Source organism: Martes martes (assembly GCF_963455335.1).
Source record: "Martes martes genome assembly, contig: scaffold_243, whole genome shotgun sequence".
NCBI lineage: Eukaryota > Metazoa > Chordata > Mammalia > Carnivora > Mustelidae > Martes > Martes martes.
The window spans coordinates 30,423-54,540 of NW_027666671.1; the positions used below are offsets into that span (position 1 = coordinate 30,423).

At 39.4% G+C, this 24,118-nt stretch overlaps 1 protein-coding gene across 2 annotated transcripts; it reads right to left on the reverse strand.

Annotated features, from left to right (window-relative positions):
* Nucleotides 1–2,289: 2,289 nt before the first annotated feature.
* Nucleotides 2,290–16,789, reverse strand: ATP23 (ATP23 metallopeptidase and ATP synthase assembly factor homolog). 2 transcript variants are annotated; one of them, XM_080831390.1, is made up of 6 exons: nucleotides 16,413–16,789; nucleotides 13,142–13,187; nucleotides 12,384–12,465; nucleotides 8,645–8,782; nucleotides 6,827–6,910; nucleotides 2,290–2,984 (listed from the first exon to the last, which is right to left on the reverse strand). In XM_080831390.1, exons 1-6 carry the CDS (start codon nucleotides 16,597–16,599, stop codon nucleotides 2,781–2,783), a joined length of 741 nt encoding a protein of 246 aa, XP_080687516.1. In that variant the 5' UTR covers nucleotides 16,600–16,789; the 3' UTR covers nucleotides 2,290–2,780. The 2 variants fall into 2 exon arrangements, with proteins under 2 accessions (XP_080687516.1, XP_080687517.1); XM_080831391.1 differs by lacking the exon at nucleotides 6,827–6,910.
* Nucleotides 16,790–24,118: the final 7,329 nt, after the last annotated feature.

Genomic DNA, 24,118 nt, shown 5'->3' on the forward strand with positions numbered 1-24,118 from the left:
CAGCTTTTTTGTCTCCCATGTACAGAACCATTCTCTTTTTTTGTGTTTACTTGATTTTTTGTAGTGAAATTTAAATTCCTTTGTCATGTCCTTTTGTGTATATTCTATAGCTATTTTTCTGTGGTTACCATGGAGATTACATTTAACATCAGAAAGTTTTAACACTCTATTTTGAATTTAGACCAGTGTGACTTTAATAACATACAAAAATTCTGCTCCTTCAAAACTCTGTCTTCTTCCTTTTCAGTTGTTGGCGCCACGGAATTACATATTTATATATGTGTGCCCCCAAACATAAACTAATAACTTCTTTAATGTATTAGTCTCTAAAATCATGTAGAAAAGAAAATGTGTAGTTACAAACCATTATTTCTTCAAATATTCTGTGTGTCCCTATCTCTCTCTTCTCCTTCTGGGACTTTCATAATGCATATACTGGCCAACTTGATTGTACCCCTCACATCCCTTAGCCTCTGTTCCATTTTCTTTTATCTTTTTTTTTTTTTTCTGTCCTTTAGACTCAATAATTTTCCTTTTCTTCAAGATTACTGACTCTTTCTTCTGCCTGGCCAAATCTGCATTTGAATCCCTCAAGTGGATTTTTGTCATTTGTCATTGTACTTTCCAAGTCTTTTTGGTTTTAAGTTTTTTATCTCTTTATTGATATTTCCATTTTGTTTGTACATCATTTGTTGACTTTCTCCATATTTGCCTTTAGTTCTTTGAGCATCTTTAAGGCAGTTGTTTTAAATTCTTTGCCTACTAAACCCACCATCAGGTCTTTTCAGGGAAAATTTCTGTTAGTTTGTTTTCTCCTTTGAATGGGTCACACTTTCTTGTGTATGTCTTGTGTATCCTTTGTATGCCTTGTGATTTTGGGGGGTTGAAAACAGAACATTTAAATCTAATAATGTGGTAGCTCTGAAAATCAATCAGATTCTTCTGCTTCCTCAGGTTGAGTGTTAGTTTTTGTTTCTGCTTTTAATTGTTGCAGGCTGTCTCTGTGCCAAGGATCATCCTGAGGTGTAAACTTGGTCTTCTTGGGTTTTTCTGAGGCCATGCCTTTCCCTGAGCATGCCTGATGACTTTCTAATTCCCCCCTGCATAAGCCATTATTTTTGTTTATTTTATTTTTTTTTTTTAAGATTTTATTTATTTGAGAGAGAGAGCATGAGAGGGCACAAGCAGGGACAGTGGCAGAGGGAGTGAGAGAAGGAGGCTGCCCACTGAGCAGGGAGCCCAATGTGGAGCTCAATCCCAGTACCTTCAGACCTGATCTGAAGGCAGATGCTTTACCAACTGAGCCACCTAGGTGCCCCTGCCATTGTTTTTGAATGGCCTAGTCTTCAAGGTCTAGATCCCAAAAGGGGAAAATGAAGGACAACAAAAGGTACCAGCCCTTTGAAGACCCTTCAGCCATTTGGGAAGCACTTTGCAAAAACGGTGCAACAATGCCATCACCTTTCTCCAAACCACTGTGTTCAGAAGCAGCAATCAGAGCAGGTCCCAAATATATGGAAGACAGGGTGCCTTTTGCCCACTGTGGCTCCACAATCTGTGTACAAGCTACTCCAGGAACACATATGTAACTGTCTGCCACAGGGCAGAGTGGTGGGAGATGAGTAGCTACTACAACGCTAAGAGCTGAAATTGACCAAAATTAACTGCAATTTACCATCCATGCCTTTCCTTGGAAGTTAGGAGCCTTCAGACTCAAGTTTCAAAATATTTATATAAGATTCTGCCAGTGCAATTTTGTCTAGGTGGTGACACTGACTTCTGTTGTTTCCTACTCTACCGTCTTCCCAGAATCCTCAAACCTTGTTTTAATGTTTAATAAGTTATCAAGCTTGAGTATCACTTTATAATTTAATCAAATGTTAATTCACAAGAAATAATCCTAACTTCATTGTCTTTAAATTCTTAATTAGCCACATCTACATACAGGTATCACTGTCTTTCAGTCTGGACATAGGTCAAGAAACATTTTGCCAGAGATAGGTGGAAAATGAAGCTACCGGTTAAGGGGAATAGACAAGATGACCTGTTTTCTGAATCTAAAACTCAAGACACAGGGCCTGACAAAAGATTTGAGAATAACTATATGAAAAATCTTATTAAGTACATAAAAATTAAATTCAGAAAAAAAAATTAAATTTAGTTACATTATACACTTAATGCACTGCCTTTACAAAAGAAGAAAAATCTAATCAGAACTTATCCCTGGAAAGTTAAGCCACATAGTCCCCACATACATGTTGAAAGAAGAAGAGGGAAAAGAGAGGCATTGACCATTGAATAAACCATTCCCAACTTTAATTCTTTGCATATTTTGACCATGATAACATCTCAATAAGTGTCTTTTAATAAAATCAGTACATTTTCTTTACATTTAATGTAAATACCAAGTGGTCACATATCAACTTCATACAAGGACACACTTCATGGGTTTCATAATCAGGTTTTAAAATATTCACATGTAACAAAAACAACTCACAATCTAAAAATAACATAAATAATAAAAAACACAAGTACAACATAAAAAATACAAAAATGTAATTTATTTACCTTATCTACCAAATGGTTAACTATAAAGTTACAATTTTTGCCTTGGAGTTTAAGGCAGTTTCACTTTTACCACAGTTACTTTTTCTGATCATATGCTAGAATCAGTACCTTCTCTCTTTTATCTGTATTTAATTGATCACATACATTTTACATTTATCCACTTAAGAACTATATTTTCTTCAGATCACAGAAGCTCCATTTATAAAATTTCTTCATATATTTGAGTAATACCGATCACGGTTTTGAAAGTCTCTATGAGCATATCTTGCATAAGTCTGGTTATGTGGAATCCTTCCAAAAGGTTCATGGTCATTGAAACAAGATTCAAAAACTTCATCAACAGCCTTCTGGGCTACCTCTTTGCTGATATTCCTAACAGCCAGGATAGAAAGAATGGCTCTGTCTCGCACACAAGTCTAAGGAGAAAGAAAAATATATGGCTTTAATTTAAATGACAATTTAATCATGAAATAATAACATTTTATATAATGTCTGACCACAGTCAGACTTAATTCCCTTTCAAACCCTCTTACCCTTTTGGTGGGAATGCCAGCCGGTGCAGCCACTCTGGAGAACACTATAGAGGTTCCTCAAAAAGCCAAGTCTGGGTGGCGTAGTGGGTTAAGCCTCTGCCTTTGGCTCAGGTCATGATCTCAGGGTCCTGGGATCAAGCCCCGCATCGGGCTCTCTGCTCGGCAGGGAGCCTGCTTCCCCCTCTCTCTCTGCCTGCCTCTATGCCTACTTATGATCTCTCTCTCTCTGCCAAATAAATAAATAAAATCTTTAAAAAAAAAAAAGTTGAAGGTGCCTCGTTAGCGCAGTAGGTAGCCCATCAGTCTCATAAAAAAAAAAAAAAGTTGAAAACAGAGCTATCCTACAACCCGGCAATTGCACTAATAGGTATTTTACCCCATTGATACAAGTGTAGTGATCTGAAGGGCCACCTGCACCCCAATGTTTATAGCAGCAATGTCCACAATAGCCAAACTATGGAAAGAGCCCAAATGTCCATTAATAGATTAAAGGATAAAGAAGATGTGGTATTCATATACAATGGAATACTGCTCAGCCATTAAAAAAAAAAATGAAATCTTGCCATTTGCAATGACATGGATGGAACTAAAGGATATTATGCTAAGCGAAATAGGTCAATCAGACAAAGATAATTACTCATATGTGGAATTTAAGAAAAAAACAGGATCATAGGGGAAGGGAGGGAAAAATAAAAGAAGACAAAATCAGAGAGGGAAACAAATCATAAGAGACTTCTTTTTTTTTGTTGTTGTTGTTTTTTTACGATTGATTGATTGATTGATTTCAGAGAGGGAGAAAGAACACAAGCAGGGAGGAGGGGCAGAGGAAAAAGGAGCAGCAGACTCCCTGAGCAGGGAGCCCAAGGCGGGACTCAGTCTCATGACCCTGGGATCATGACCTCAGCTGAAGGCAGACGCTTAACCAACTGAGCCACTCAGGCGCTCCACCATAAGAGACTCTTAATCACAGAAACAAACTGAAGGTTGCTGGAGGGGATGTCATTGGGGGGATGTGGTAACTGGGTGATGGACATTAAGGAAGGCATGTGATGTAATGAGCACTGGGTATTATATAAGACCGGTGAATCACTGACCTCTCCCTCTGAAACTAATAATACATTATGTGTTAATTACTTGAATTTAAGTTTTACAAATTCATGGAAAAAGAAGAATTAATTCCCTTTCATATTATTTTATTCATTTCTATCATTCTAAAGTAGAAACATAACTCTTAAATTATGGAATATGTTTAGCTTGATCTAAAATTATTTAGTTATAAGTAAGATCTCCTCCATTTTTTCATCTTTTCCAATAATACAACGAGATGTCATTCTCTGCAGTCCAACAAACAGTAACTCCCAATGTGCAAAAATCAAAAAAACTAACAAACAAAGAAAAAATCTATAAATAAGGTTCTGGTTGGATTTTTGGTAAAATTTCAATAGATTTAAGATATACTTTACTTCTATGTCTTTCTCGTTCTTTACTTTCCAGTTGACTAATACTAGATAATCTTTCCTTCAAGAGGGGCATCTCCCATGGAGGCAATAGGAAGCTACACATATATATACACAAAATTTGAAGGTGTCTCAATTTTTCAGGAGAAAAAAATCAAACAACTTTTTTTTTCCTGAGCGTTCTTTGCATGGGTATTAAATTCTCTACTTAAGAAAACAAATTATCTAATGTTACATACTAATAGGCTAGAATCTCTCAGTCTTCTAAATATGTTACAAAACAGATGGTCCTGGGGCGCCTGGGTGGCTCAGTCGCTTAAGTGTCTGCTTTGGCTCAGGTCATGATCCCAAGGTCCTGGGATCGAGCCCCTCATTGGACTCCCTGCTCAGCAGAGAGTGTGCTTCTCCCTCTCCCTCTGCCTGCCGCTCTACCTACTTGTGCACTCTCTTTCTATCTCTCCGTCAAATAAATAAATAAAATCTTAAAAGAAAAAAGGAAAAAAGAAACAGAAGTTCCTGCCATTCTAATTCTTGGAGAGCTTTAAATCCATTTATTTCTCCACAAGCACAAACTAAAGTTCAAAAGAATGGCATCCAACCTTTTCATGAAAAATAACCAGGGACGCCTGGGTGGCTCAGTCAGTTAAGCATCTGCCTTCAGCTCAGGTCATGATCCCAGGGTCCTGGGATCGAGTCCCACATTGGGCTCCCTGTTGGGGGGCTTGCTTTTCCCTTTCCCTCTCCCTCTGCCTGCCACTTCCCCTGCTTTACTCGCTCTCGTTTTCTCTCTCTCTCTCTCAAATAAATAAAATCTTTAAAAAAAAAAAAAAAAACTGGTCCTTACAGCTGTGCAATCTGTCAATCATTCATCTTCTGTGTTTATTTCCTGTTTTACTTCACCCTGGTCAGTATACCTGAGCTGGAGATGTTCACTAGCATTAGAATATAAACCAGTGCTTCTCGACCTAAGTTACACTAAACACTGATTTTAAAAATAAACCCCAGGCATAAAGGAAGAAGAAAGAGAGGACGAACCATATGGAGCTATGACAGCAACTGCCAGAAGAAGACATTTTTCCCTTCCAGGGGAAAAAAAGATAGCAAAAATTTGTCTCCTAGAGTTAAAGTTTTGGGAGGCATATGTATAGACCACAATTCAGGTTTACCTTTCCAAAAGTAATGCATTCCTGTTAAAACTGGACGATATTACCATATTTTACCATCAGTTACTGTCATCAATGTCGGTGTCTCTTGGGTACATGCTGTACAAACACAGGGACTCCACTCTCTAAGACTGCTCTCCCTCAACCAGGCTCCCACTACCTCCCTGAACTTTCCCTCCTGTTGCTAGTTCTATTCATTTTCAGCGGCCACTACCCAAGGGAAAAAGAGGAGAGACAGCATCGTCAGGGCTGTGCTGATTCAAAGTTTTGCTATCATGGCCCACAGTCTGTAAAGGTGCCCTACGACTCAGCCCTAACCTGTGCTGTGGGGCAGCCTCTGCTCCGAAAGGTATGACTGTTTTGTCTCTGGAATACAAGTCCCAGACTGTGGGGAGCACAGTCCGACAGGCTGTGATTTTGCATCCATTCTTCATCTACCTGCTTCCAAAAGGATCCCAAGAACAAGATCGTATAGTTCTTTTCACTATTAAAATCTCTCAGTGAGTCACACAGCTTCCCATCATTAAAAAGTAGAATTCGGGCAGCTGCGTGGCTCAGTTGGTTAAGCAACTGCCTTTGGCTCAGGTCTTGATCACAGAGTCCCGGGATCAAGCCCCACATCAGGCTCCCAGCTCCACGGGGAGTCTGCTTCTCCCTCTGACCTTCTCCCCTCTCATGCTCTCTCTCACTGTGTCTCTCTCTCAAATAAATAAATAAAATCTTAAAAAAAAAATTAGAACGCAACTCCATCCATTTGGCTTCCACGGGACACATTCTGTATTCTTCCCATAGAAGTAGTTCTTTCACATTTCAAATACAAAATGTACTTCTCGGGGCACCTGGGTGGTTCAGTGGGTTAAAGCCTCTGCCTTCAGCTCAGGTCATGATCCCATCATCCTGGGATCGAGCCCCGCATCGGGCTCTCTGCTCAGCAGGGAGCCTGCTTCCTCCCTTCTCTCTCTGCCTGCCTCTATGCCTACTTGTGATCTGTCTGTCAAATAAATAAATAAAATCTTTAAAAAAAAAAATGTACTTCTCATTTCTTTGTGCGTTATTTCCACTCCTAGCACTCTGGAGGGTTAAGTGATTCATATGTTAGTGTTACCTGATGGTGTTGTTTCAATCCAAAATGCAACCTGAATATTTCATTTATAAGTGAGCAGTCTCCACTAAGGTTAGCAGCTCGAACCTATCACAGAGACAGAGGCAAACAGAAAGAAAGTAAGTTCTCCTGCTCTAGAAAAAGTTTTATAAAAGAAGTTAAAATTAGCATGTCTTTCTGAGACTAGAGTATCCATTGGACCTTTTTCAAGAATGTCTTGAACTCTGACATAAGACTATCTTAAGTTATTCTTACGTTAAGAAAAAGAGCAGATATCCATGAGCTGGGCTAGACGATGCAAAATAAACTGGGGGTTGGGGGAAGGCCAACCGTTTATTAAAGGAAATTTTCAAAACTTCACACCATAACCTTATTGAAAGAACTAATTTCTTCTGAAACCAGAAGCCAGAAAGTTGGACCTCAGAGTTAAAGTCCATGCTCTCCACAAAAAACAACATTTCTAGAAATTATCAAAAGGACTGCAAAATAGCATTCTTTCAAAGGTCTACAAACTGAATTTCAACGTAAGCTTAAACTTAAATGCAGCAGCATCTAAGACACTTTGAGAATAGGAACCTCCTGCCCTTGGCCCAAAACAATGAAACTCTCTTGGAACCTCCCTTAAACCTATATAAACTCATGCCTTCCTCCAAGGCCTCAACTGTCCTTTGAAAACTTAAGTTGTTGAAACTGAAGCAAGAACATTCCAAGCACAAGAACACACTGGAGCTAGCTGACAAGCATTCATTCTCCTAACACCCAAGGGAGAGACCTATTTAAAAACTCAGGTTTCAGTCTACTCTCCAAATAATAGGAGTTGTAATTAGATGCAGTGGGGCTGCTTACTAATTTCAAAGGAAAGAGAAAATAATCTAAGTTATAAAGTGTACACTTAAATTTTTATATATATATATTTTTTAACTTCTCAGCACATTGCACTCTTCAATTACTGAAATGCAAGTATTAAATACATGTGTCTCTCTAAGAGCATAAATATATTGCACTTCTGAGAGCAACCCAAAGTGCTTAGCAATAAAAAAACTTTTTATGTAGTATTTTTGAGACTAAATGTTTTACCCGAGGGCAAGCAAGGTGCTCCACCTGTGGAAGGCAGCACAACAGGCCGGTTAAGAACCCTGGTTGTAATCCTGTCTCTGCCATGTACTAACCATAGATATCAATCAATGTCTCCCTTTCAACACGTGTAACATGATCATAGCATCTACCTGGATGGACTATTCAGGAGACTCAGGAAGAATGCACAAAAGGAACAGTGTCTGGCACACAGTCTTCAGCCAGGGTTAACTAGTGTTAGTTTTTATATTACAGAGTTGATTCCACAGGGAAATATGGTTATTTGGTTAAGTGGTTAAAAATTGTTATTATATACCACATATAATAATATATATCATATGTTATTATATAATATATGTGAAATATATATTATATACTAATGTATATGAAATATATATATTATATACTAAAAATGGTTATTATAAAATCATTACTATCACTAGGACTTAAAAGTTATAATTAAGATAATTCAAAGAAGATACTTAAAATATCTCTTGTTGTGTCTCAAAGCTGTGTTCAGGAATTAAAAATGGACATCTAAGAGTAACATGGAACCATGACAGGAGGAAAAGAAGTATGTTTAAGTAAATTATACTTCAACTAGTTTGTTTTTTTTAAGATTTATTTATTTATTTGAGGGGGGAGTGAGGGGCGGAAGAAGACAGCGTCTTAAGCATTATACTTCAATTAAATGTTCAAACCCAGAGTGTTTCAGGGGGAGAAAGTATCTTTTACAATTAAACTCACTTCGGAGCAGGCCAAATGTCTGACGTCAGTGAACCAGTTGACGTGAGCGCGACAGTGATCAAAGGCATGAATGAGCTCATGGGTGACAACTCTGTTCATGTGGGCCTGATTACGGATGTTGTTCTGGCACAAAACAATCTAGGAGAGACCAAAATAAGAGAAGTTCCATTATGTCTAACACCTACTCACCTTTCGAAACTCCCATCTTCTCTCTGGTATGAGATGGCTCAGCAGCTTAGAGAGCCTCCACCCAATACCTTCCCTCAATCCCACACCTACCCATCCATCAAGGCCTGGTCCTAACGTACATGCTCCATTTAGCGCTCCCAGGAACCAACTTCTCCCTGTTCTCTCTGAACTACAGTAGCACTTAAATGCCATCCTTGGTGGGCTGCTGGACTCCACAGCATCATACTAGGAGTGGGCTTTGGAATGAAGCAAATTCAAACACCAGCCCCACTCCTTACTAACTCGGCGACCTTGGGCAAGTTTCTTAACCTCTTTGCACCTCAGTTTCCTCAACTATAAAAAGGAGATAATTAGAGCACCTACCTCATAGAATTGTGAGAATTAAATGAGAATACATGTAAACTGCTTCTTATCAAGATTCTGAATGAGAAATGAATCAACAATGAATGACCACCACTGTCTCAATCTACTAGAATTGCCAGGGAAAATCCTCAGAAAGACCTTCAGAAAGAAGTGCAAAAAGCCAACAGCACACAGAGCAGGACCCTATAAGAATAATAAAGACATGAGAGGGATCCTAATAATGACAGTTACCATTTATTGTGTACTTACTATGAGCCAGACACCAGGATACGTGCCCACTATTTTATATACAGTGATCCAACACTCATCTTTCAACTAATATTTCTTGAGACCTACTAGTAGATTTATAATCTACTTAGAATTTATAATCTATAATTATAATTTCTAATGTATAATCTATAAATGGTGCTAGAAATTAATCAACTATTTACCAAAATCTTTAAATACATACAATGACAGCTGTCATGAAGAAAAATCCAGGATGTCAAGAGGACATAACAATAAGAATGCCTGACCTGGTCTAGAGGATTGGGAAAGGGATCTCTGCAGAAGGAATTTTTAAACTGGGATCTCATGGATGAACAGGAGTTAAATTTGAGAGGTGGGGAGGGGAGCATTCCAGATAGAGCAACCTGTGCAAAGGCAAGGAGCGCTGAAGTTCTAAAATGTCTGAGAAGCTGAAAGCAGGCCTATACTGCTGTAGCACGGAGCTATAGGGGATAGGCACGAGATAAGGCTGGTGAGGTTGGCTAGAGCCAAATCACTCTTTATCCTGAGAATCGTGGAAGTCACCGAAAGGGAGCAGTGAAACAGGGTGGTGCTTTTGTTTATCCTTTTGACTACAGTGGGAAAAATAAGCAGAAGATGACCAAAACTGGATGCAGAGAGACTTCCTAAAGATTAAAGAGGTATTCTAGGCAACAGGTAATGGTATTTGAGCAGGGACAGAGAGATGCCTCCCCAAAAAATATAGGAAATAAACGGGACAAAAGTTGGTGATGGATATAAAATATGGAAAAGGAATTAGAGGTACAAAGATGATCTCTACATTTCTGGCTTGGGTAAGAGGTTGGAAGGTGGTAAAATTCACTGAGATATGCAAAATTACAACACCAAGTTGGATGGGGATAGGGGATGGTATAAACCAGCAATTTGGACTTGGACAAATCTGTGAGGTCTCAGGTGCCTTTAAGACATCGAAGTGTAGGTGTGAAGGCCATTTGGGTATATAGATGTTAAGTTCAAAAGAGAGCTCTGATCTAGGGAAATAAATGAGATCCCCTTGGCAAACTGTAGAGGAAGAAAAGAAGGGAATCTAACATCAAGGATTAAGAGACTTCAACATTTAGCAGCTGACAGAGGAAGGTGAGCTAGCAATGGAGGAACCAGAAGAGTGTCACATACCAGGAACCAGGGGAAGAGAGTGTCTGGCATTACCCACGAAAGCGTCTGGCATTACCCACGAAAGCCAAGGGTACACATGCTACATGACCCAGCAATTCTGCTTCTAGACAAATACGTAGGAGTAACTTCTGCACATGTGCACCAGGAGAAAAGGTGAGAAATATTCACAGCAGCATTGTTCATAATAACAAAGTCAGAAACAATATTAAGTATGGTTAACTGCTGTACACTGATAGAGTGGAGGACTGTGTAACAGTCCAACTACAGAAACGAGAGCTGTGTACAACATGAAAGAATCTCAACAAAATAATGGTTACAGAAGACTCTGTGTTGTATGATTTCATCAAACTACAAAGTATCACACAGAACTCAAAGCATTCCACGCATAAAACTTAAAACCCAGGCAACTAAATAACACATAGTTTGACTGTACATGTCTATGGTAAAACCATATGAGAAAAGCAGGAAATGACTATCACGAGAGTCAGAATAAGAAAGGGAGAGGAAATGTGATCCAAGAGGGGGGCACAATCTTCTGAAGTCCTGGCGATGTCCTATTTCTCAAGTCTGGGTGGCAGGTACAAAGCTACTCCTTTTAGTACTACAACCAAAAGCATGCACACAGGTTTCTTACTCTTCTGTATGAATGAGACACTTCATGATACAAATTAGAATTAAAAAAAAATAAAAGGAGAAAGTACCCAACTATGCTCAACACTGCTGAGAAGTAAGCTAAAAGTTCGAAATGTCCCCTCTATTTAGCCCCAAGGGAGAAATAAATTCACCTGAGACCCATTTTGAGAGCTACAAGTATTGTTATTATCATTTTACAAATGAGGAAACTGAGAATAAGGCAAATAACTTGCCCAAGCCCCACAGCTAATAAGCAAGGGAAGTAGATTTGAACTCAACTCTACCAGACTCCAAAACTCAGACCTTTCACACTTATGTTTCTTTTTCTCATGATTACTACAAAATACCTATAAATAACCAAAATACACATAAAATTCCCCAGGAGGAAACAACTAAGTATTATCAAACAGGGTTGTATGTTCAAGGTGGAAGGTGTGACTTATAAAAACTTCATCTACCCTCATCACATGCCCTAATTCTTCTACCACCTCCAAGATGCTGTCAAAACCCCCTGATTACTTAAAACTTTTATTGAATGCTTTCTATGCTTACTATGATAAGCACCTTATACAAGGTATCTCATTTAACTCTCATAACTATACTATAAGAATGATACAATCACTACCCGTATTTTCCAGATGAGAAAACTTACTCCCCTAGTCGAAAATGTTCTAAGGTATATCAGCTCAGCATTCAAAGTCTCCCACCATATGGCTTTCCTTTTCTTCCAATCCTATTTCCCCGTATTCTCCACACATTCCTGTCCCCCAGCTATGTTAGACAACATGCCACTCTCCAAATACACCTTGTCTTTTCCCAACACACCACCTTTGCTCATGCTACCCTTTCTTTGGGTAACAGTCTTCATCTTCTTTGCCACGGAAGCAGCTTTATACACTCTAGCTGAATCTGTAGGTATCTTGCAATCACCTTACCGTCCCATTGTGGTAACCACACCCCCCTAAAATAGTTTAACCTGCCTAACTTTATCATTGTCTTATCTCCCCTATGAGAGCATAAGCTCCTGAAGAGTAAGAACCATAACTATTCATTTTTTGAATCTTACATAAAGTCTACCCAACATAATGGCCAGCATGCCAAGGTCCTTAGAAAATATTGGGAAAGAGAACAACTTGGCAAAAATGCCTACCTGAGATGTTGACGCATCAAAACCTCCGCTGACATTGCCATTACAGTCTTCACAAGAAAAGTGTCTTTCTCTGTTAACAGCACTAAAAGGCAAGAAAGCATTAAAGATAAAATGTCCAAAAGCAGTATGCACTCAGTACAGGAGAAAGAGCCCTGGGCAAGGAGTCAGGAGCCCCTTGTCATAAATCCCCTCTACCACTAACACACAGGAAACCTTGGGAAGCCTTCAGGACTAAGTTCTCTCATCTGTGATATAAGGAAATCACCCCTGCAAAATCTACCCTAGTTCAAATTCCATGACATGGTTCCATAAAGCATTTGGTCCACTGACTAAGACCATATTGGGAATACCCTGGAGCTGCTCCCCTCGGGCCAGAAGGTCACCTCCCTAATCTCCTCCAAGTTAAACAACCCCTGGAAGGCTCCTGCATAACAAGCTGAGATTTCTCCTCCATGAAGGACAACACTGGGACTGGAAGAGAGGAAAAGCCAGGTTTGGTAACTACTTACAAGACTTTATGTGTGGTCTTTACTAAATACTGGAGATGAATGGTAAAGCCAGAGATTTACAGTTAGGACAGAAGATGTATGCAGAGATCAAGACCTACCTGGAAAGAATACAGCCAGCCCATCCCCACCACCTACCACATGGAAAAGGTTTTGTGGCCTGAAGTAAAAACCTGTAAGTAGTTCTAGTATGGGGTTTTTATGTTTTTAGCAGCCTGAATAGAGACCAGCACTTTAAAAAGATTTACTTACCAACCGGAGTGCTTCATGGCATCAAGTAGAAGTTTGACATATGGATCTAAAAAGATATTGATTCAATTAAGCATGCTAATTGGAAAAAATAGCACCAATTAAATTATCCAAAAAGCAGTAAATTATCAAAAAGGAACTCACAAATCTTAATGAAGTAATACTATCTTAAAAGTGGTAAAAATGGATATGAAAAGACAAGCTTAAATTAACATAAAAAGAAGTCTTCAATGAAATAAAACACTGACACGAATACCAAGATGGGTACTACTGAACATCTTCAATAATACCAAAAATGATTTGAAAGCTCTTTTTTAGTTACACGATCAAAAACAGCATACTGAAGCACATACCAAAAGAATGAGGCAGTTTGGGGCCACATCCATAGAAAGGAACAGCAGCACGGTATTCAGATTAGAAGGTAGTTACAGATCCCCACTGGCATCTTTCCTGGTCAGACCACAGGCTAACAGAATCCCATTCTGAGTACCATACTCTAAACAGGACCTGCCAACTGAAGCTCTTCCTCGAGAGAAGGCAGTCAGAACAGTACAGGACTATGTTCAGTAAGAAGCAAGAAAGGAGTTGTGGATTTGGAAAGGAGAATACAAAACTGAACTAGGACCACAATGGCTTCAGGTTTTGAAGAAGTGCCATGTGGAAATAGATCCCATCAATATTTCTTCAGAGGACAGAACAAGGACCAAAGAGTAGAAGTTACAGTATGAGAAAGGATTCTTCCAACAACTAAAGCTGTTAATAAAAATACAAGTGGCCTCGGTAACCTGTTCCAGCAGAGGTCTATAAACTCTCTGGTCGGTGATGGCTCAGAGGTTTTCCTATAGGGGGTGGAAAGGCCTAGATGACTCCTGAGGGCCCTTCTAAGCAGCCACGAGCCTGTGATAATTGCAGGAAAGTACAACAAACCCCAAATGCCTCTAATATTAACTTTCACATAGTGGTCTCATCTGAGTGTACAAATGGGCAGAGTATTAATATGACGTAAGCGAAAAAAGAAAAAAAGAAAAGAAATCAAGGTTGGTTTTTTTTAAGGGTTGAAAGCAAAAACAAGTGAGTAAAAAAAAAGTAATGAGAGATGAGAAAGATAAGCATGGGTTACTACTTTAGTAACCTGCCCCCCTCTTAAGAGTGTTAACAGTAATACAATTATTAGTAATAAGCATTTTGTGTGTGTGTGCATGTGTGTGTGTGTCAAGTGCCAGGAACTGTATCAAGTGCATTATTATTCAAGCAACTAAGAGAGCCTTACAAAGTTAAAGTGGATTCCAAAATCTATAGTCCTCTTACTAAAAAATAATCATAACAATAATTGTAGGGAGCGCGGGGCGGCGGGGGGGGGGGGGGCGGCGGGGGGTCTGATACTTCAAACAAGACCTGCAGTATTTAAAATGGATTTACTTTGGGGCACCTGGGTGGTTCAGTGGATTAAAGCCTCTGCCTTCACTCAGGTCATGATCCCAGGGTCCTGGGATCGAGCCCCGCATCGGGCTCTCTGCTCTGCAGTGAGCCTGCTTCTCTTCCTCTCTCTCTGCCTGCCTCTCTGCCTACTTGTGATCTCTGTCTGTCAAATAAATAAATAAAATCTTAAAAAAATAAAATAAAATGGATTTACTTTAAAGAAAAAGGGAACAAAGATCTCCCTGAGGCTCAGTCCTAGGAACAGCATAGTTAAGTTACAGGTTGACGCTTTAATACCACTAACACTTCTCTCAACATCCCTTCAGGGGAGCGTTGAGGCCTGTAAATTCCTCCTGGGGCTCACGGTCAGCCCACCACCATCTTCACAGTCTACCTCCATATCTCCTCCACTGTTTGTCTCTTCCACTGTAAGCAGTTATCCATTACTCGGCTCCTGATATGCTCACACTTACCATTCATAAAACCTATTCCTCACAACCCTGAGAGGCTTTTTATCCCTACCCATTTTTGTGTGTGTGTGCAGATAAGGATAGAAGGGATCAGAGAGTTAAGTCAGTCTTCCACACCTGATAAGGAGAGGCACCAGGATTTGAACCCACATCTAACTGTGCAGTCCATGTTCTTTCCACTGTGTTCCACTTCATAAAAGGTACAGTCCTGGTCCCTACCCATCTTTGTATTTCCCCACACCAGAACCTAGGAGGCATTCAATATACATTTCCAAGTGAATACAACCTCATTATCCCCATTACCACTCTTCTTCCCACTCCCTTGAGTCCCAAATAAGAACGCTGGAGAATCTTCAGGTGGTTGACTTTTGAACTGTAATGGGCAGCTATGAGATAGTAACCTTGCTTTAGGACCAATAGGTTTAAGACTTTTTATTTTCTAAATATACCTGAAGTAAACTTAGAAAGTCCATATATCAATGTAAAGGAGTTAAGAAATCTCTAGTGCAATGTCCCTGGGACTAGAGAAATTGGTCAGCAGGTAGGTGTGTCCCCTATTTAACCCACAGCAGTGGTTCTTGACCCTTTGGGGGTTGGGCCTTTTTGAGAATATGATGAAGTTCCCCAGAAAAATGCATTCAGGTGCATAGACACAGGATTTCATAGCCCATTTCAGAGGTTTCCACACTCGGAACCCATCTATGTATGAAGGTTAAAAACCCCTCGCAATGGAGAACGGTTTGCAAAACTGCTTTTCTGCCCTCAGCAGTCATGCTTTAATTAACGTGACTCTTTAAAACTCTGCTTCACCCGGACTATGAAGTCCCCACACCGCTGCATAATTTATATAAGAAATCAGAGGACCTGGGGCGCCTGAGTGGCTCAGCGGGTTAAGCCTCTGCCTTGGGCTCAGGTCATGATCTCGGGGTCCTGGGATCGAGCCCCACATCGGGCTCTCCGCTCAGCGGGGAGCCTGCGTCCTCCTCTCTCTGCCTGCCTCTCTGCCTACTTGTGATTTCTTTCTCTCTGTCAAATAAATAAATAAAAATAAAAAATAAAAAATTTTTAAAAAGAAATCGGAGGACCTGTCAGATCAGTGCCTGTGACTGAAAAAGGCAACCTCCCATCCGACTCCTTCCTCATTCCACAAGCAAGAGCAGGGCTGAACACGGCCTCAACACCTCCTCTAACAGGGAAACTGAGGCCCAACATGCCCCCTTCCCCCCCACCACTCCCGCCCCAAGACGCTGAATCTACCTAGACCCTACGCAGAGGTGCCTGAACTCTGCTCATGGGGCTGAACCCAGAGACCCCTGCCCTCCGGGTCGCAGACACCAACGGGCCCACCCCCAGCCGACCCCCGGCACCCGGGCCACGGCTCCTACTTGTCTCCAGAGTCTTCAGGAGCATAAGCTGGCACTTCTGGTTGTTGGTGAAGAAGCTGGAAAGGAACCCTTGCCCGGGCTTTCCCTCAGCCAGCCGCTCGGGTAGGACCTGGCACGCGACGTGTTGCTGCTGCGGCTGTTCCTCCGCCGCGGGACCGGGCGGGCGCTGGTCCGCAGCTCCTGCCATGCCGCCCGGGGACCTCGCCGCTGCCTCACCTCCCGCCTCGGGCGGCCGGGGATGAGATCGGGGAAAGGCGACAGCCCTCCAGCCAGCCCGGCCGCCCCGAACCTCCTTCCGCCTGCCCCACCAGGCCCCAGGTAGGGCGACAGCCGCAGAGCGCGTAGGAAGACGTTGGGGCGGCTGGGCCTCCGAGCCCTGCAATGGACGCAGGGCGGGGCGAGAGGAGCGGGGCGGGGCGAGAGGCGCGGGAAGGAATGGGGGCGGGGCTCCAGATCCCCGCGGAAGGAGTCAAATCTGGCCGCTGCACTGGCTGGCGTCTGTCTCCAGGGCTGCTGTGGGCTTCGCTGGGGACCCTCGGCGTGGTTGGCCGATCCTCGTAAGCATGGTTCCGCAGCCCACCTCCTCGTGGACACTCATTCCTCAGTACTGGCCACTAAAGTCCCCTCACGCTCCGAAGGTCTCAGGCATCCAGTTGCAATCTGGCCCACCCATCTCCTGATGTCCCAAGCCATTTCGAAAGCAGTGCTTTTCAGAAACGTTTGAAAGCTGCCATTATAATTACTGGTCATATCAGTATCTTCAAATTTTTTTCTACCTCACCTGGGCCCAATGGCCCACCCTGCTCTCTTGTCACCCCAAATAACTTTCTGCTAACAAAACACAACCAGTTTACTTCTACCTCCAACCCTTAATTGGCTTCCATTTTTAAGCCCCTTTACTCAGTCCTTATGATCCAGGTCCTGATCAAATCTACCTATCCCACAGGGCTTTCCCAGTTACCTTAATCAAAATTATTCTCTCCTGATCTCCCAAGGTACAAAGTACCCTGCATCTGTTATCATTTTCGTCACAACCTGCCAGGTTTTAACTAATTTGTATTTCTCATTTTCCACTAATTTTTTTTAAGATTTTATTTACCTATTCGAGAGACAGAGACAGAGACAGAGAGTACACAAACACAGGGAAGGGCAGAGGGAGAGGAAGAAGCAGACTTCCCAGTGAGTGGGGGCTAGATCCCAGGTTCCTGTGCTCTCAACCTGGGCCAAAGGCAGACAGTCAACCAACTGAGCCACCCAGGCGCCCCTCTTTTGTCCACTAAATTACTCAGTTCAGCTCACGCATTTATTCAGCATCTACTATGATGGCCCAAACATAATGGCAGAGACTGAGGAAACAATAATAAGAGAATTGATGAGGTTGAAGAGGAGCATATGATTTATGTGAGAAATGTATAGAAATAATATAGGCTCAAGAGACCTTGAGGATTATGAACAGTGTTTTATGTGTCATGGATGCTTGATAAATATCTTGATTGAATGCAAATCAAAACCACAATGAGATATCACCTCACACCTGTTAGAATGGCTAAATATAAAAAAGACAAGAAATAACAAATGTTGGTGAATATGTGGAGAATAGAGAACACTTGTGCACTATTGAAGGGAATGTAAATTAGTGAAGCCACTCTGAAATACAGTATAGAGATTGTTCAAAAAATTAAAAATAGGACTACCATATGATCCAGTAATTCCACTTCTGGGTATTTATCCAAAGAAAACAAAACACTAATTTGAAAAGATACATGCATCTCATGTTCACTGCAGCATTTTTTACAATAGCTAAGATATGGAAGCAAACTAGGTGTCCATTGATGAATGAATGAAGAAATGGTCGTATAAAAAAATGGAAAACTGTTCAGTCATAAAAAAAAAAAGAATGAAATCTTGCCACTTGCAGCAACATGGCATTTGTATTGATCAGGAAGTGGTAAAAGCACTAATTTGTAGTGGATTTAATCAAGGATACATGCTGTAATCACAAGGATAACCATTAAAAGAACAGCATTAAAGGGCAAAACTAATGCACTAATGAGGGGGGAAATGAAAAATAAGCAAATTGGATGGGATACTAGGATTATTCATCATTTGAAATATTACAAAAAAAACAAACACCTCCTATGTACAGATTCCTAAAATTATAATAGTTTTCTTAAGCCACTTTTTATTGAGTTAACTTTGGATACATTACTTCTAACCTCCACTACAACCCTATAAAATAAGGATTAATATCACTATTTTGCTGATCAAAAAAAAAAAAGTGGGTTCAGCCATATTGAATAATTTATCCAGGACCACACAGCCACCTTTCAATCTATTTAGGGAACTAAAACATAAACATATAGAAAACTACACTATTACAGTTATTGTAATGGGTCCACAATACTCAGGAAAGGCTAGATGGAGAAGACGGGGCCTGACATTGACCATATCCTGTAAGCACATGAAATACTATTTGAAATATCATTCAGCTACATGAATAAGGAAATAAATGCAAATTAAAAGCTGTAATTTTCCCCTACCAAATTAACAAACATTTTTTTCAATATTCATCACTGAAGGCAACAAAGAAAACTAGAAAAAAATATGCCAAAATATGATCAGTAGTTGCCTAGGTATTGGGATATTTTTATTATATTCTGATTTTCCTAGTGTTCACAATAAGAAAAGTAAACTTTAAAAAATTGAATAAGCTTTTGGTGCAATTTGTGAAACTTCATCCCTTTATAGTATAAAGACATAGAGTGGAATGGAAAGGTGTTAGGAGAGCGATAACGAAGTGCAAATACAAAGGACTAAGTTAAAAAGAGAAAAGTAATGACCACAAATAAGAGTATGGGCAAAGATTTAGCTAACAGGATTTTCATTTCTCCATGGCAGCACTAATTAAGAGCAAAAAGGATAGAAAGTTTCAATGTCCAAGGGATACAATGGAATACATGAAACCATGTTGTTGTAGTCTTTTTAAGTATATTCATAAAAATTAAGTTACAAAACGGCATAAACGTGATTCCATTTTGAAATTTCATTTACTGTATGCATGGAAAGGGTCTAGAAGCCCGCTCCAGTGTTCACAGTGGTTATTTCTATGTGGATGAGATTTGGGTGTTTTGTTTTCTTGTGTGCTTCTCTTCGTTTTCTAAAGCAAAAATTGTTGCTTTTTTATTGGAAGTTTTTTGAATATATCACAGCAATACATGAAGTTGCATATCATTTTAAAGTGCTTTCCATCTTTCAGCGTTTTAATAATATTTAATCTATTTTTCGAGGGCCAACAAAAATTCAGTAAGTTTCTAGCCTTTCCTCAGCTTTCCAGGCATTTCTGAATGTTGGGAAAGAAACAAAACGGTCCCCACAGCCCTCGGCGGAGATACACTACACGGCCAGCAGTCGCCAGAGACTGACAGGAATCTACTTCCGGAAGGAGTCAGCCCCACGAACCAGAAGCGAATGAGAGCAGGCGCGCAGCATTCTGGGAAGACCTGCGGGAGCTGGGTTGGGCGGGGCTGGGGTTGCTGGCTGTTACCAGGACAACTGGAAGCGATTGGCGGTTTTCCGAGGTTTGCAGCCGTTAAGCTGCAGAGGCTGAGATGCTCAGAGGTCATCTGGGATGAGTGAAAAGGACAAGAGGGCCTTTCTAAGAGAAGACTGTCCTATCAGGAGGTTTTCTGGTCGTGACCCGCAGCGGGAACACCTGCCCTGGGGCTGTGGGTCGTGCCCACCTGCTCTTGCTCCTTGCGATGAAAGTAAGTGTGGTCCAGTGACTCCTGTCACTTCTCTGATTTTCTTCTGCCTTGTAGAAAATGTAACTTGATAATTGCAGTATCACATTGCGATGTGTTTTAATAGCAAGGTAAATTTTTTTTCAGTTGAGGAAAATTACAAGAAAAGGAAAAAGAAAACTCACCAGTCATCCCAACTGCCTGGCAGTGAGTTAAATTTTTCATTTTATTACCTATCACTTCTTTTCCCAGCACAAATGTTTTTTACACAGTTAACCTTATTTGAGGAAAATCATCTTGTATCCGGCTTTATATCATATATATGTATATATGATACAATTGTTGTTAAAATCTTAGCAACAAAGAAGGCTTTGAAGATCTTAATGTAAATCTATTTGTAGTGAATTTAAGAGACAGAGATGAAGGGGACGCAGCATGTGAAGACAATTCTTTCAAGAAGTTTGGCTGTAAAGGAAAAGAGAAGGGTCAGTAACCAGAGAAGAATGGCAAGTGAAAGAAAAAAGTTGGGGTTTTTCCTGAAGAAGAGGACATTTAGTGATATTTATTATTACAAGAGGAAAAACGAGTAGTCAGAGGTTAAACATACTGCCGAGAAAGCAAATAACTGATTGAATAATTCCCTAAAGAACTAGAGGAGATAAGGTCCACACTTCAAGTACATAAATTAGGTTAGGAGGTGAACTGGGTAGGAGGATGTCAAGGTGGATTATGGATGTTAGTAATTTTTAAGCTATTACAAGTTACAAGTTGGCAAGAGTAATAAAGATATAGATACAAATGGCCAACAATAGGTATGCTCAGCCACATTAGTAGTAATATAAATAAATGGAATATTAAATACCTATTAAATTGGAAAAGATTAAAAAGCATGGGGCATGTGACTCTTGATCTCAATTTGAGCCCCATGCAGGGTGTAGAAATTATGAGAAATAAAATCTTTTTTAAAATATTTTAATATTTTAATATTAATATTTTATTAATATTAATATTTTATTATTATAATTATATTATAATTATAATTTATAATTTATATATTATATTATAATTATATATTATATATAATATATAATATATATTATATTATAATTATTATTAATTATTAATATTTTAATATTTTAGAATATTAAAATAGAAAAATAGAAATATAAATAAATAATAATAAATAAATAATAAAAATAAAAATAGAAACTATTTTTTAAATTTTTTAAAAAGAACATCTTCAGGTTTTATAGGAAGGGAATGTAGAGTTGCAGTCTGATTGACTGGCCTGATTGACTGGCCTGATACATAATCAGTGGGATGCTTTGAACCATTAAAAGGGAATGTAGAGTTGCAGTCTGATTGACTGGCCTGATTGACTGGCCTGATACATAATCAGTGGGATGCTTTGAACCGTTAAAAATTATTTAGAAGACTATTTAATGATAAGGAAAGATATGTAAAATACATTGTTACGAGAGAAAAGTGGGATATGAAAGCACCAATATGTAGGTTCTTAACCACATGATGGTTTTGTTGTTCTTGTTGTTCTTTAGGTATTCTGCTTTCTGCTTATCTGTATTATACATGATATATATTTTATAAGGACATATAAAATGTTGCTCATTTAAAGATGTGAATAACTTTACAAGTAAGGAAAGAAGTTGGAGAAGTTCTCTCCTGATAACCTTGAAGTTGATTATAACTCTCTGTGAAGTAGGAGATCAAAAGAAATTAGATGCTTTAAAAAGCTATAAGACCTGTTTTTAAAATATATTTTATAGATACTTATTATTTATCAATGCCCCACCAGTCTCACAAAAGATTAAGTGTGCTCAGAAAGAGATATATGCTATAGTAGAAGAAAATGATCAGAAGAGGCAAAAGATAACTGGAAAACAAACAAGATCAAAATAAAGGCAAGCATATGTTAATATCCAAAAAAATCATGCCAAAAGGTCCTTTGTAATTGCTAGAGGGGTGCCACCACAAATTAGTCTCTGATGTTCCTAGAAACTAAAACAAAAGGAAACGTAGTTCTAAGTTTCACATGGTCTATAAGAGTTTTTCTTAAGTTGCTTAAGAGAAGTGCAATTTGGTATAGAAACCTGAGAAAAAAATTCCCCCTAAGCTTCCTATATGGCAATAATATGAGATTCACCTATGACTATTTTTATTTGTGTTTATTCTGTTTTTATAGAATTTAGGAACATCTCAGAAAGGCTGTACTCCTCTTTACTAACTCAATAATTACAAGCGTTCATTAAGTACTGTAAGATATAGAAACACATGTAAGACAAAGTACCTGCCCTCATCTATTGTGAAAGAATAAGTATAATATATAATAGCATGTTTACAATATATAATGAATAACTAGTAAGATGAATAATGAGTATGATGAGTAATAGAATGATTAATGTGAATAACTATAAATCAAGGCACTGTTTGAAGCAAAAAAGTGAGATGGGATTCCTGCAGTATATAGAAATACTTTCAGCCAGTGGGATCATGTTTAACCATTTGTAAAAGGGGATGATATTCCCCCTTTTTACAGAGATTTGATAAATTTGATAAATTGTCCAGGGTCACATGGCTAGTAAAGGAGAGAGGCAGGATTTCAAACCAGACCTCTCCCATGCAAACCACCTTCTTAACTACTGCACCTTATGGGAGAGGTAACATTCAAATAAACTTTAAAGGATGGAAAAAGTTATGTCAGGCAGAGTTTGGGGAAAGATAATCTAGGTGGAGAGAATAGCACTAAACAAAATCAGAAATTTTGGAAAGCATAGGGTCTGTTTTGGATCATACACACACACACACCCCAGACAAGTGAGATAAATGTAGGTAAGCACTAGAAACGTAAGACTAGAAAGGTTGGGACAGATTTTTTTAATTTTTAAGAATTAGGGCATAGCTTACCTGATAAAGGACTCAGGTCTCAGGGCCTGATAAAGCAAGAATTTTAAGCACAGAGACCTTGAACCTGAAAATTCTATGTGAGGACTCTGAATGGGAAACATGAGAGACATTTGGTCTAGGTTAAGGATTCACCCCACCCAGGTGAGGAGCGGGTCTAATGGCAAATAATAGAATCCGGCTACACATTAACTGTGTAAAATTGCCCAGGTAATGTAAGTTATTTGGACATTAATTTTTTTTATTTCTTAAAGGAGGAGGAAGAAGACTGTCAGACAGGATGATATCTTAATATCTCTTCTAGTACTAGCATCCTGTGATCACATACGCCAAAGATTGCAAACTCAAATGCCTAAATTAAGGATCAGGAAGGTTTGATAAATAAGTAAATGAATTTGAAATAAGAAAAATAAGGAATGGTAGAGATTAGAGTGGTAGTTTAGATGCTCCATCTAAAACTCCAGCCAATTTTTTCATGAATGGGGACCCAGTGTTGCCAATTTTCTAATTTTTCATGAGAAATAAGAATACCGTAATTTTAAGAATATGATACAGAACAAACAAAACACCTCTGCTGGCTAAATATAGTCCATGAGTCACTAATTTTCAACCTCTGCTACAGATAAAAGGGCCTAAACAAGAATACTAAGTGTTTGAAAAGAACTAAATATGAAGAAAAAGGAAGGAATCAAGGAGAATACCAAGATTTCCCCTAGGTAACGAGAAGGAGGTGGGAACATTAAGATAAATGTTAAAAATCGGTAGAAGGTTTGGAGAGAAGGTGCTTGGCGGTGATTTTTTTGAACACAGGACAGACTTCTCAGTCATAGGTGTCCACAGCACACAAAATGAGTTCAAGAAATCTGTGGGATTTAGCAGGTCAAAAAGTCACAAGAAATGTAAGACAGGAGTTTTGGGAGAGAGGATGAAACAGGAGTTAAAGATATACGATTCATTCTCTCAAAGTTTTATTAAACATACATTAAAATATGTATTTGTTATTTCTTAAGATTCTATATTCTGTGAGGGCAAAAACCACATTTTTTT

Excerpts from the sequence above, each read along its gene's own strand:
- ATP23 (XM_080831390.1), bottom strand. The coding sequence starts at position 16,599 with ATGGCAGGAGCTGCGGACCAGCGCCCGCCCGGTCCCGCGGCGGAGGAA. Across the intron at positions 12,466-13,141 it reads GCCATGAAGCACTCCGGTTG|TGCTGTTAACAGAGAAAGAC; the intron begins GTAAGTAAATCT and ends CTTGCCTTTTAG. Across the intron at positions 8,783-12,383 it reads TTGATGCGTCAACATCTCAG|ATTGTTTTGTGCCAGAACAA; the intron begins GTAGGCATTTTT and ends GGTCTCTCCTAG.